The sequence below is a fragment of the Camelus dromedarius genome, chromosome 7 (genome assembly GCF_036321535.1).
Source record: "Camelus dromedarius isolate mCamDro1 chromosome 7, mCamDro1.pat, whole genome shotgun sequence".
Classification (NCBI taxonomy): Eukaryota; Metazoa; Chordata; class Mammalia; order Artiodactyla; family Camelidae; genus Camelus; species Camelus dromedarius.
The window spans coordinates 40,417,397-40,430,888 of record NC_087442.1 but is presented as its reverse complement, the minus strand read 5'-3'; the positions used below and the strand labels follow the sequence as shown (position 1 = coordinate 40,430,888).

At 54.9% G+C, this 13,492-nt stretch overlaps 1 protein-coding gene across 3 annotated transcripts in view; it reads left to right on the top strand.

Moving 5' to 3' along the window:
• The window catches only part of MINDY4 (MINDY lysine 48 deubiquitinase 4), a 108,341-nt gene that overhangs the window by 74,514 nt on the left and 20,335 nt on the right, over positions 1-13,492 (top strand). For all 3 annotated transcript variants that reach the window (XR_010381625.1, XM_010988047.3, XM_064487474.1), the window contains exons 14-16: positions 3,439-3,502; positions 6,499-6,660; positions 13,034-13,214. Coding sequence is in view for 2 of the 3 variants with exons in the window: in XM_010988047.3 (XP_010986349.1) it covers positions 3,439-3,502; positions 6,499-6,660; positions 13,034-13,214 (407 nt within the window). In the remaining variant the exon portion in view is untranslated. The remainder of the gene's footprint in view (positions 1-3,438; positions 3,503-6,498; positions 6,661-13,033; positions 13,215-13,492) is intronic.

The window sequence follows — 13,492 nt, the reverse complement described above, 5'->3', positions numbered from 1 at the left end:
CTGGACATTGTGAGACTGGTGCCAGGGACACAGTCCTGGCCCGCCGACTCTGACCACAGGACTGCAAGTCCCTTCTCCTTTCCCCATCAGTAGAACGGAGGTGGCTGTTCCCTGGCTCTGGCCTAACAGGGCCGTAGAGGGAGGGCAGTGCACCTGGAAGTGTCTGCGACCGCAGACCCTGCGGAGCTGAGGCTCAGGTGTTGTAAGCTGCTCGGTGGCAGAACCTCTGCCCCTCTGAGCCCCGTGACGGAGGGCCGGCTGGACGTAGGCAGTGGAGCCCTAGGGCCAGCTTCGGGCCTGAATGTGGGCTGGCACCTGCCACTGGCCCTGGACCAGTGTGTCCTCTCTCTAGGCTTCTATTCTTGTATCTGCAAAATGCTGGGCCCTGAGGCCTCTGCCATCCCTGACGTCCGCTTTCTGTTCTGTTTCTTTGTGCAGTGCAGTGTCTCTGGGACCTCCTGATGGGGGCAGAACTGGGAGAAGCAGTCCTTGCTGGCATCCTGGGCAGAGCTCTCTGCTCCCCTTCCTCTGACAGTGGGTAGACTGGATCCCCCCAAGGTCGGGTCATCACCCCAGATCATTGGTTAGGTTCTGGACTTTGGCTTCCAGAATGCTGAGGAGGTTGGCGGCAGGGCAGCCAGGGCCAAGCCCCTCCTCAGAAGCTCAAAAAGTAGGAACCTCAGAACTCAGGCAGCCCCTCCACTGATTCAACCTCTGCTCTCAGGACATTTCATGACCTTGGAGACGTAGGGGTTCCCCAGAGGGGCCACAGGGCCTGGTGGAGAGGGAGAAGGATGGGACCAGCCTCTGCACTGCCTCTAGCCCAGAGCATCTCTGCCTTTGTGTTTCACATATTGGCTTCTGCGTATAAGAGTTCATTTGAAGAAAGATGTTGGAGCCCCTTGTGTTGGTTTGCTAGGGCTGCTGCCTGGGGAGCTCAGGCCGCAGAGGTCGGCTGTCTCACAGTTCTGGAGGCCAGAGATCCAAGATCAAGGTGTTGCAGAGGTGGTGTCCTCTGAGGCCTCTCTCCTTGGCCTGCAGATGGCCATCTCTTCTCTGTGTCCTCACATAGTCTTCCCTCTGCGGGCACGCATCCCTGGTGTCCTACTGTGTGTCCAAGTTTCCTCTTCTTAAAAGGACACCAGTCAGGTTGAATTAGGGCCCACCCTGGTGGGGTCAGTTAACTTAATCACCCCCTTTGAAACACTTTATCTCCAAATATAGTCACATTCTGAGGTACTGAAGGCTAGGGCTTCAACATATGCATTCTGGGGGACACCACCCCCATCTTGTGCAACCCTCTCATATTATAAAAGGGGAGACCAAGGCCCAGAGAGGAGAGGTTTGTGGCTGCACAGCTAGTCGGGGCTAGAAATCGGGCCTGGTGATGGCCGTGCGGTGCGAATCCCCTCTTCTCCGGGCAGAGCAGAAGCTGCTGTTTCTTTGCTCTCGGACGCCTCACACTCAGCTCTCCAGGGAATTCCCCGAGAGGGAGGCCTGGGCATCTAGATTTGCCAAAGTTGTAAATCTCTTAAGCCATAAGCCGCTCCTTGGCGTCTCCCGAATGCCCTAATATGAAATACAGATGTTCCTCCCTTTTAAGATCTGAGCCTACTTCTAAATTTCCCATCGTGTTTGCACCTAAGGATGCAATTACCATTTCCTCCCATTGTCCTTTCTGCCTGTCCCCCTGCTCTCTCTCAACTGACGCAGGCGCCCAAACCCGCTGGGTGAACACGAGGCTGTGAGATTACAAGGATCGGGCTGCTTCTGAAAGCCTTGGGGTGGCTCAGGGCCAGTGATGCTTATCAGTCCACCCAGGGCTCCTCTGAGGTTATTTTCTTCTTTTCAGAAGATGCCTGAATGTGCCGCGGGAAGCATTTCCATCAATTCTTCTGCCAGAGCTGGTACCAGTCGAGCGCTGCCCTCGGCTCCTTGTCCCCCTTCCCCTTAGCCGGCTCCATCGCAGGCCCACTGGGCTGTCTTCTGGGGTGAGGCCTGCCTCTGAGGCCTTTCCCAAGGAGCCCTGGCCTCCGTGGTTCTCGGCTGGCCCTGCAGTGCCAGCCCACCCCGTCCTCTCATGTGGACCACAAACCATCCCCGTGGGGCCACGGTTAGTAAAAACCACAAGAAAGCATTTCTCCTGAGGAGTCCTGGAGCTTGAGTTTCTCAGCTTGTTTGGAAGTTTGCAGGGACCAGGGTGTGGATTTTAGGTTTGTGGACTTCTGGCAGATCTTAGATTTAAAGCATAAAATTGAGACCAGGTTTCTCTTCTCTAAAAGGAGAAACAAATGGCATGACTGCTCGGCTCTTCCTACCTCTGGGCCACCCCTGGGCGCTCTCTTTGGGGTGGGGATGGGCAGGGCAGGCCATGGCCTGTGCTGGGTGGGCAGCAGTGTGGGGAACCGGCTTCCTGGCCTCATATCATCCCCCTGGCATTACCTCTCTGAGCTTCTCTCCATGTCCATAGTGGTTTCTACCTCACTGGGTGGCCGGAGGGTTGAAATGCTGTCCTCTGAGTGCGGTCCGTATACAGGAGCTCTTTTCCTGTTTACCCGGCCCACGGCTCAGTTCAACAATAATGCATGGTCTCCCGAGAGATTTGCTTTGGGGGTCAAAGGAATAATGTCCTAATGGTGGGCTTTCTGGATGGCAGGAGGGTTTTGAGATTTGTGGATGGGGAGACTTGCTCCCTGGTGCTGACCTCACATGTGACAGGGCCATTGCTGACATGACACCCTGAATCATTCTGGCCCTGGATAGCATCCCACCCTAGCAATCTATTTCTGTTGGCAAAATGGCTTTTCACTTTGCACCTTTTGGGGGACCCCGTTGAAGGTGGAGCCACAGAGGTGACATCTGAGACTGGCAGGGAGGTCCCCCACCAGCTCCAATGCCCACAAGCCCAGCTCCCTGGGCAAGTCGATTCTTCCCTGAGCTCTGGTTTCCTCTCAGTTTAGGGAATAAGGGGTGTGCAGGGCCTGGTACAGAGTCTATGCCCAGGTGTGGCAGCTCTTGTTTTAGGACTCAAGGAGGCATTAGAGACCCATTCTTCCCATTTAAAAGACTTGCAGACTGAGAATGGGAGGTGGCAAGGGATGTCCCAGTCCCCACCATTAGTAAGTGATCGTTGGGGTGTGAATGCAGAACATGGATTCCCAACCTGGGGCCCTTTCTGCCGTGGCATGCTTCCATCACTGACTTCTGGTGTCAGCAGAGGGCCTGGTGAAGCCAGGCTGGAGGCCTTTGCCAGAGCAGAGTGAGCCCCGGGCTTGAGCCCCAGGGAGGGCACAGAGCGCAGAGGCTCAGCTTCCCACCAAATCCAGAATTCTGGGCATCAGCCTGGAACTGGAGGGGAACCCCTGGCCACCCAGGGTTTTGCCCAGCAGCCTGAGTTAGGCAGAGACATGCTAACACCCCTTCCTTTTTGTTCTCCAGCATCCGCCAGGACTTCGACGTCCCCACCAACCACCTGATTGGAGCACACGGATACTGCACGCAGGTCGGGGCACAATGGGCGTGGGGCAGTCAGTGCTTCTTTCCCTTCCTCTTCCCTTCTGTCTTTGCCCCTGCTGCTTTCATGTTCCACCTCTGCTGGGCTTCCACATCACGAAGACCTAGAGAGGGAACTCAGATTAGCTTCTGTTTCTGGAGTTTGCTGTGCTTGATCTGTATGTGTGGAGCTGCAGGAGATGCAAAAGAGGCAGACCCAGGCGCCGTCCAGTGCAGAGCTGTGGTGCAGGCTGGGGGCCCTGGATCCAGCTGGGGAGACGACGGCTATGGCACCCTGAACATTTGCACAGGACATTGTCTTTATGATGACCTTCTGCATCTTCATAAAGGGGCCTTCAAAGGGCCTTGTGGAGGGCAGGGGGAGACCCTTGGCACAGTTGCTTATTATTAATCCTCCCAGTCACCTGGTGACACAGGGAAGGGGTCTGTTCAAGATCCTATCAGCGAGCATCAGGACTGGGAGCCAAATGCTACACCTGGCTTCTGTCTGAGCCTTCCTCTGCATGGCAAGGCCTCCCCAAGTGGCTCCTGGGCCACAGTTAATCTGATCCACGGTGCATCCAGGGGCAATGTGTGTAGCACAGACAGGCTGGGCAGAGCTGCTCTGTCTGCTGGGCCCAGCTGAGGACCCAGTTATCTTAGGGGGTCCTGGCTCACTTGTGTCAGCCCTGAAAACATACCTGGGCGCCATGCAGGGGCCAGCTCAGGGCCTGTGGTTTGTCCAAGGTACCCAAGGAGTTGTGGGGTTGGCTGCGGCCCCCTCTAGTAAGGGTTTCAGGCTGAACGACCACCCATGGTGGTCCAGATCCCGCTCTAGGTGCCCATCCTCCCTGTGGGAGCTTCCCGATGGGCAGGCAGAGAGCAATGGGGCCCAGGGGTGGGCAGTTAAGCAGGGTACAGAGGATGCGGCCAGAGTCCGGGGCTGAATTCTGAACTGTGCTGGCTGTGGAATGAGCCTGGGTGATTTTCTTCCCCTCCCTGAAGCCTGGTTACCTCATTTGTAGAATGAGGCATCTGGACTAGACCAGTGCTTCTGAAACTTGGATGTTCACAAAAGTCCCCCAGGGTCTTGTTGAAGAGCAGGCTCAGAGTCAATGGCTGGGGCCTGAGGTTTTGAATTTCTAACAGCTCCCAGGAAGGGTGACTCTGCTGGTCCACGGGCCACATTTTGAGCGGCAAGGGACTAGATGATCTCTAAGCTTTACCACTGTGTGATTTTGAGTCTTGGAGCAAGGAGTGGCCTGTTGTCCCTTCTCCCCCATTTTGAGAAGGCTTCCTGCTCTAAGGGAAGTTTTGAGACACATCCTAGATGGGGTGCAGGACCTTTCCCCCCCTTGAAAACCAGATGGGAACACTCGAACATGTCTGAAGACGGTCGTGCCTTTCTTAGGCAACCACTGCCCCTGGGGTGCAGTATCTCAGAACAGACATTTCCTCCGAATTCTTTCTCATTTCCTCTGCAAGAACACAATGCAGCCCCCTTGGTATCTTCCTCTAGTGGGGGCCCCTTGGTGGCCATCAGAGGGGCCTCTTTTACTGCCAGTGAGGCCAGCATCCTGGTGTTGACAGAGGGATTTATCAACCTGGGCATCACTCTCACAATTCAGGGGAAACACTTCTGTGAACTCTGCCCTCCAGAGTTTACGATGGACAAGGGCTGTCATGGCCGTTCCCACATCCCTCTGGGGAGACTCCTGCCTGCTAGCCTCACACACCTACCAGCCCGGCAGGAGGGGCTTAGGCAGAAGGTCCTGCCCCGGCACTTGGGCCGGGCTCGTGTGACTCCTTCCTCAGCAGCGGAGCAGGTGCTTAGCGGTCACCCTTCATCTTGAATCTTTGGCCAACCAGGTGGTACCCTGAGGGTAACAAGTGACTGGAGAGGGAAGGGACACTGGACAGGGAGCCGGAAAGTGAGGAGAGAAGTCCAGCTCTGTCACTAACCAGCTGTGTTAGTGAAAGGCAAATCCGTTCCCAGCTGTGAGCCTGTTTCCCTATTCCTAGCAGGAGATTGGACCCTGGGTGCCCTGCTTGAGGAAGGGCCCTTACAGCCCCCTCAGTGCAGGAGGCACTGGTTGAAGGAGACAGCCGGAGAGTCGGGGTGCCGCAAGTCGCCGTCTCCGGGTTCCGGGGTCGGCAGGCTTGCCGGCCCATTGGGTGTGCAGCATGAGTCCCATGGCCAGTGGACCCCCGATGCCCCGCAGCTAGTGGGGCAGAGACAAGAGTGGAAACCCTACCTCTGCCTCTCTGCCGCTGCTGTCCTCTCCTCTCCCTCCCAGTTTGAAGGCCCCACTGTCAGGTCACCGGCGAAATCCAAACATGGCCTGGAGCTGGATTATTCGTATCGCCTCGTGGTCAGCTTCCTGGTGTTGATAGTGTACTGTGGTTTTACAAGATGTTATCACTGGGGGAAGCCGGGTGAAGGGTACACAGGAACTCTGTGCTATTTTTATACCATTTTTTGAGTCTAAAACTATTTCAAAATAAAAAAAAGTTTATTTAAAAAAAATGCCGTCCTTCAAGACCCACCCAAGTGTCACTTCTCCACAAAGCAGCTCTGACTCTGTCATGGGTTTGTGTCCGCCTGGGCTGTGAGTGCCCTGTGCACACATGTTTATAGTCCCAGTCACATCTTACAATGTGCTCCAGCCATCCAGGCCCACAGCTGATCCTCCCTCTAGACCCGGACGCCCGAGGTCAGGAGCCACCCTCCCCCGCAACAACACAGACACATATGCAGGGTTTAGGACAGGGTCCTGGGCACATTGGCACTCAGTGAATGCCTGTGGGATGAAGATTGATGGGTTCCCAGAGTCGCTTTGATGAGCAGAGTTGGCGACTTTCCCTTAGGGCTGTGGGAATGCGGAAGTCACAGCCCCCCTGATTTCGGCCCCTCGCCCTCCTTGCTTTCTTTCCTTCCTTCTCTGCCCTTTGTCTCTTGCTGCCCATCTCCCCTTGACAAGCCTTTCGCCTTTCTCTCATCAACAGGAACTTGTCAATCTGCTCCTGACCGGGAAAGCTGTGTCCAATGTTTTCAATAATGTGGTCGAGCTGGACTCTGGGGACGGGAACATCACGCTCCTCAAAGGCATCGCCACGCGCAGTGACATCGGCTTCCTGTCTCTCTTTGAGCACTACAACGTGTGCCAGGTGCCGAGGGACCCCCGGGAAGGAGGGAGGGGAAGCAGAATTCAACTCCCGTTCCCAGAGCCGTGTCTAGCCTCCATCATGGAGGGTTTGGGAAAAGTGCACCTTCGCTGCCAACCAGTACAGGCACGAATTCACACCCAGAGCCAGCAGATCCCATGTTCTGGGAGAGGCTGTTTGAAAGGGACTTCAGGAGATTTATGGTGTGACTGTGGGTCAGAGTGGCTGCTGTTGCCGTGTGTGTGTGTGTGTGTGTGTGTGTGCACGTTGGGCCTGAGGTCTTAGCTTTATGTTGGTTCCCTAGGACTGTCACAACAAAGCACCATAAACTAGGTGGCCTAAAACAACAGAAATGTCTTGTCTCATCATTCTGAAGCAGAAATTCTCCTAACAGTAAAAAATCAAGGTGTGGACAGGGCTGTGCTCCCCCCAAAACCCATAGGGAGAATCCCTCCTCGTCTCTTCTAGTTTTTGGTGTTTTTCAGCAATTCTTGGTGATCCTTGGCCTGTACATGCATCACTCCAATCTCTGCCTCTGGTGTCATGTGGCCATCTTCTCCCTCCGTGTCTGCTTTTCTTATGAGGCTGTCAGTCATGCTGGATTCTGGGCTCACCCTCCTCCACTAACCTCACTTTCACTAATTACATCTGCAGCAATCCTATTTCCAAATAAGGCCACATTCTGAGGTGCTAGGGGCTAGGACGTCCACAGTTTGGAGGGACACAGTTCAACCTGTAACAGGCCTCACTCAGTCTGTTTGTGAGTGTATTGGTCCCCCTACTTTCTCTCGTCCTGCAGCCAGGGTCTTAGAAAGGGCCGGATCTCCAGGTGAAGTTGAGCAGGGGACAGGGTGACAGTCTCTCTGGGCAGTGTGGGCAGAGGAACATCCAGGGCCCTGCGTTCTTGTCCCACCCTGCTGCAGAACTTTGAACCTCGGTTTTCATGTCTTTAGGGAAGAAATTGCTCTGTGGTTGATTACCTGAAAAGGGTTGTCCTCAAGGGCTAGCAGATCTTTATGTGCTGAGTGGCCCAGCAAAGGGTCAAGATGAGACCTGATTCATCTTATATCCCCAGGACCAGGGACACAGAGACTGGCCAAGGGGACACTCAGAGCATGCTAGGTGGATGGATTTGCAGAGTGGGTGGAGACTGGCACTTAAAGGCAGGGCTCAATTTCATTGTGCCCTTCCTGCATGACCACATGTCGGGATGTGCTGTCCCATTGCTAATGGGCCATGTGACATGGCCCTGTCCCCAGATCCTCTCTCTGGGTGACCTCCCTATCCCCAAAGACAGGAAACAGACTTGTGGGCTCCAAAGATTTGGGGAGAAAAGAATGATAGCGACTCCTTCCCAGATGTGCTGGTGTTAGGAGGAAGCCCAAGAATGTGGCCACATGGCCCGTGAGAAGCACCAGGAACCCTGAGCGTCAGACCCTGGGTGGGGTCTGAAAGCTTTCAGCCTGAAATTCTGTGAGCTAAGAGAGGTAACCTTGGCCAGGCTCACAGAATCCCCAGGTTTACCATGAGCCCTGGTTTTACTCTTGTGTGGAGGGCATTGGTCAAAAAGTAAACTATTTTTCTTTGGGCTTTTGAGGGTAATTGATGGGAACATCAGTTGGGTATCATTCTTCCCTTGGAATAAAATGCTATTGCAGAAATTCAGGTCCTACAATGACCCAAATCCTTGAATCCCCATGGGCCCCCCTCTTTGTTGCTGTGCTTGGTCAAAGACTAGGAGCGTTATCTCTCTGCAGCAAGAGGTGGTTTGCTCCTCTGCCTTGGGACTGCAACCTTGCTAAAGAAGGAGCCTTGGGTGCCTCTCTTTCTCCCCAGAGCTCACTGAGGGTTGAGCCGCTGAAGGAGAAGATAGAGGCCTGGCGGTTTAGGCAAAGCGCTTTCCTCTCCCTTAACTCCACCCGCTATGCCATCTGTTGCTGAGTTCCTCCGTGATTAGTGAACAGAGAAGGAATCCAAGGAGGTTTAGCATCCAGGTCCAGACCTGGACCCAGAGCCAGGGCCCCCGCTCTGGCCTGGCCTGGTCTTCCTCCACTGAGCAGCACATAGGTGGTCATGGGGACAGTCTGGCATCGGGGGCAGCCTGGGCACGGCATCCACAGCAGGGCTGTTCTGGTAAGGCTGAAGGCTTTCTTTCATGTAGACAATAGAACCAGGCCTGCCTCTCACTTGCAGCCCATCTCCAGGCTTCTCGGTGCAGCCTCTGACTGGGAGCCAGGGTTCTGGGGCCCTCACGAATATGTGGGGGGCAATAGGTCATGCCCATTGGTGAGCTTGTCAGGTGACCCACATTCTGGCTGCGCCTGGGTTAATCAGAGGCAACCCCAGGCCAAGAAATGCACTCCTGCTGTAAGTAACCGGCCCTCCGCCCCAGCCTGGCTGTGTTCTATGGGACCTTATCTGCTATCTGTGACCCACTGGGCCAGTCTTGCCCGTCTGACTTCCCCTTCACTCCCTCCATCCCAGAGCTCAAAGTGAGGGCTGGACTGCATTGCAAGCTGCAGTGGGAAGACCAGCCCCACCTGGCTCACAGGGGCAGTGGTGACGGGGGACTGTTAGGCCAGGAAAGGACAGCACGGGACGGGAAGTTTAACCCCAGGGCTTCCCCATGACCTATAAGTCATGTTCATTGCTGCCTTCATGAAGGGAGCTGGGCAAAGACGGCTTGGCAGGGAGAGCTCTGCAAGCGCCATCCTCCCCCGTGTGTCCCAGCTCCGCAGACGGCACCATCCACCCAGTTACTCAAACCAGGAGCCTGTCCGACACATTGGGATGTCATGGGGCTCCTGCCCTAAGTGGTTTCTCAAGTCTGTCCATTTTCATCCCAATCCGAACCATCAGCATCACTGGGTCTGGACGCTTGTGACAGCCTGGCTGGCCTTTGGCTCCTGTCCCCACCTCCTTCCAATCCTGTCCCTTCACTGAAGCCAGTGTGATCTTTAAAGGAGTAGATCAGTCACATCATCCCTTTGCTTAGCAACCTTCCCTGGTTTCCCTGTCCTCTGAGACTGTCATGGCCGGATTGTGTCGTCCCCTCCCCAACGTTCATCTGTTGGAGTCCTGGCCCCAGCACCTGGGAAGGTGACTGCATTTGGAGACAAGGCCATTGAAGACATAACTAGGGTAAAAGAAAGTCATATGGTTGGGCCCTAATCCAACTGGCTGGTGTCCTTATAAGAGGAGGGGATTAGGACACAGGCACACGCAGGGAAGGCCATGTGAAGATGCAGGGAGAAGACGTCCGTCTACAAGCCAAGGAGAGAAGCCTCAGAAGAAACCAGCTCTGCCGGCACCTTGATCCAGGATCTCTGGGCTCCAGACTTGTGAGAAAATACATTTCTGTTGTTTGGGCTGCCCAGTCTGTGGAGCCTGTTACACAGCTCTAGCAAGCGAGTACAGAGACTGCCGTCCAGACCTTCCCATGGCCTGCGAGGCCCTGTGAGACCTGCTGCTGCTTTTCCCCCTTCATGTTTTGGCTCAGCTGTCACTTCCTAAGGGAAGCCTTTTCTGACCTCTTCACTCTATCTAAATAGAGGTCGGCTTTCGTGGTCCCCCGCCCACCTTGTCATCCTCCGTCATAGAATCTTAAATTCTTTCCTTCACAGGCCTCCTCTTGGTTTTACATTATCCCATTTCATTGCTTTTGAGATGCAGACTTGCCCCACACTTGAACATTGCTGAGATTTTGGTGCATTATTGCAACCTGTCGGTGGTGTGGCAGACTTCAATTGCCAGCCTGCTTGCTTTCTTACAAAAGATAATGGTGAATCTGATGGCATCTCAAATTCAGTGAAATGTGGTGCAAATGAGTGTGTGTGATTATTTGTTGTCTGTTTCCTCCCCATTCGTCTGGTAATCCCATAGGGACAGGCTGTTCTGGCGTCCTTCACCTCTGTCCTCATTGCCTTGCCCTGTGCCTGGGACCAAAGTGTGAGTCATGTTGAATGGATGCTATCCTTGGAGATGACCAACCCTCACTCTGCCAGCAATCAAATGTTGAGCTTTTTAAATCAGGGCTTCGGAGCTGACAGTCTGCAGTCAGTTTGGGGGCATTCACCCACCCCACCCCTGCAAAAGATGGAAGAGCCCATTTAAAAGTCCAAGTTGGCCCTTGAGCAATGAGGGGGTTAATCCACGTATGATTTATAGTCAGCCCTTTGTATCCGCCATTCCTCTGCACCCAAGGATTCAACCAACTGTAGTATTTACTATTGAAAAATATCCGTGTGTAAGTGGACCCGCACGGTTCAAACCCACATTGTTCAAGGGTCAACTGTAATCTCTACCTGTGCTGCATGTTCACCCACCAGGAGCAAGGCTGGGGCTGTGCTGGAGGAAATGCACCCTGCAATGCACCCTGCCTTGCCCCAGGCCTTTGGTCAGCTACCGCAGAATCCAAAGGAAGCGAATTTCATCTTTGGAAAATTTCACCCACTTGGAAGGGGCTCTTGAATGAGAAAACTCATTTATAAACTCCCTGGGCGGCTTTTTTGCCCTTAATCTTTTGACTGTTGCATAAATGGCAAGATGCCCTTTTGTCCCTCTGCTGGAAAATTCAGGGTGGCTGATTCTGCAGTTGCCTGTTCCCTGGCAGGCTGCGTGGCTCTTTTTCCTGCAGTGAATGAGCACCGGGTCCCCATTCTTCAAGGCTCCCTGTTCGAGGTGATGCCCTCACCAGAAAAGCCTCTTGGAACCTGGAACAGGAGCCAAGTTTGCAGCGGGGTTTAGGCACGTCCAGCCACGTCCTTTAAGACAGCTAATCCTCCCCCATCCCACCGAGGAGTGAGCTCTGCAGTCACACTTTAAAGTCGCAGGGGCTAGGGTGAGGACCCAACTGGCCACTTGGGGGGGCGGGGCAGGGCACTTGGGCAGCGAGGAAATGAACACTTTTTGTAAAGTTCTCCCTGCTACCCTCCAGAGGAGATAGCTGTTCACAGGCAGGCATTTCTCTGGAGACCTAGCATGGGGCCTTCTGAGCACAGCCCCTCTGTCCGAGAGACCCCAGCCCAGAGTCGGCTCCAGGTGGGCTCTGAGAGGCTGCCCAGCCACTCCTTTGTGATAGGCCCTGGAGAAAATATGCCCATCTCCCCACTGGAAAAATAATTCCCATTCTTTCCTTAATCCACAGGCTGTGCCTGTAAATACCTGAGCATGCAAACATCTCCCTGGGGCTGGCAGGGATTAGGCCGAATCAGCCTGGCCCACTGCACGTAGGGAAATGAATAAACGCAGGCCCGGGCTAGGGAGTCCCGGATGATGGGGAGAGAATGCATGGAGGTCTGTCTGGCCAAGCAGCCGAACCAGCCAGGCATCTGAGCTGGCCTTCAGAGGGCTCCCCAGGCCTTTCCCCTTTGCAGGCAGAACGACAGCAAGGCCTGGATGCTGACTTTGTGCATCTGCCTTCCTCCAGCACCTCTCTACCATGAAAGTCCTCTGCTGGGAACCTTCCAAGGGACCCCCGTCTCCAAAGGAAGTTCCAGCTCCTTATCCTCCCCTCCCCCTGCTCTCTTTCCTGCTGGTCCCTGAATGTCTCTGGACATTTGTTCCTGGCATCACTCACAGACTGCTCACTCAGATGCCCTCCCCCCTTCTCCCCGTGGCTCCAAGTCCCACCTGTCTTCAAACTACAGTCCTAGCTCAAGTTGTGTTCATCCACAGGGACCTTCATTCATCAAATGCTTGCTGATGTTGACTTAGCCTCTGCTCTCGGTGCTAAGGGTATACTCCCTCATGCAAGGCGTAGGTGAACGCTATCATGAGGCAGAGGAGGTTGGGTACCCAGTACCTAGTTCAGAGGACCCCACCCCCACCTCCACCCTGGAAGCTAGCAGGAGGATGAGATTTGTGCTCCCTGATTGGGTAATCGGGTGATGCAGGACCCCGAAGGGGAGGAGAGGTGTGCTGGTGGACAGTGAATGCCCAGCATGGAAGCTTGCCATGCTGGATTAGTTTGAGGACTGGTGAGAGGCTCTGTGTGGCTGTGGCTGGGGAGGGGAGGGCGTGGGAAGAACTGGTTAGAGGTCATTGCCTGGGGAGGAGAGGCTGGGCATGAGGGAGCTTTCGGAGGCAGGGTGGACATCACATACCAGCTGGATGTGGAGGTGAAGGGGAGGGGTGACGCCCAGGTTTCAGGCTGGGATATCTCCATATGACGGTGGGGCAAAGGCCCTGTGGGCAGCGGGCTGAGTGGGCAGGGACAGCTCTGTGTCAGTGGGCAGCACACACAGGCTGTCATCCCCAACAAGGCCTTGCTGAGGTCAGCCCATGCCTGGGGGTGGACAGAAGATGCTCCGGCCCCTTTCCCTGGGGATGGCGCGGTGCTTCAGGTATTTCTGTCCTCTCCCTCTTCCTCGTCCAGGTCGGCTGCTTCCTGAAGACGCCAAAGTTCCCCATCTGGGTGGTGTGCAGCGAGAGCCACTTCAGCGTCCTCTTCAGCCTGCAGCTGGAGCTCCTGAGTGACTGGAAGACCGAGAGGCTTTTTGACCTGTACTACTACGACGGCCTTGCCAACCAGCAGGAGCAGATCCGGCTGACCATCGGTGTGCCACCTCCCCGCCCCGTCCCTGTGCATCCTCTGTGCCGGGGACACTGGCCTTAGCTCGCCCGCTCAGAGCAGTCAGAAAACAATGCAGACTCGATTGGTACTGGGGGATCAGAGGGCGAGTGTGAGCCGGTCCTCCTGCCAGAGGGGCCGGAGCTGAGCCTTGAGAAACTCATGGCGTAAAAAGTGTAAGGTGAGGTTGAGACTATGTAGGAGAGAGTCACGCCCACATTATTCTCTGGGCAGTGGGGAGCCATGGAAGGTTTTGGAGCAGGG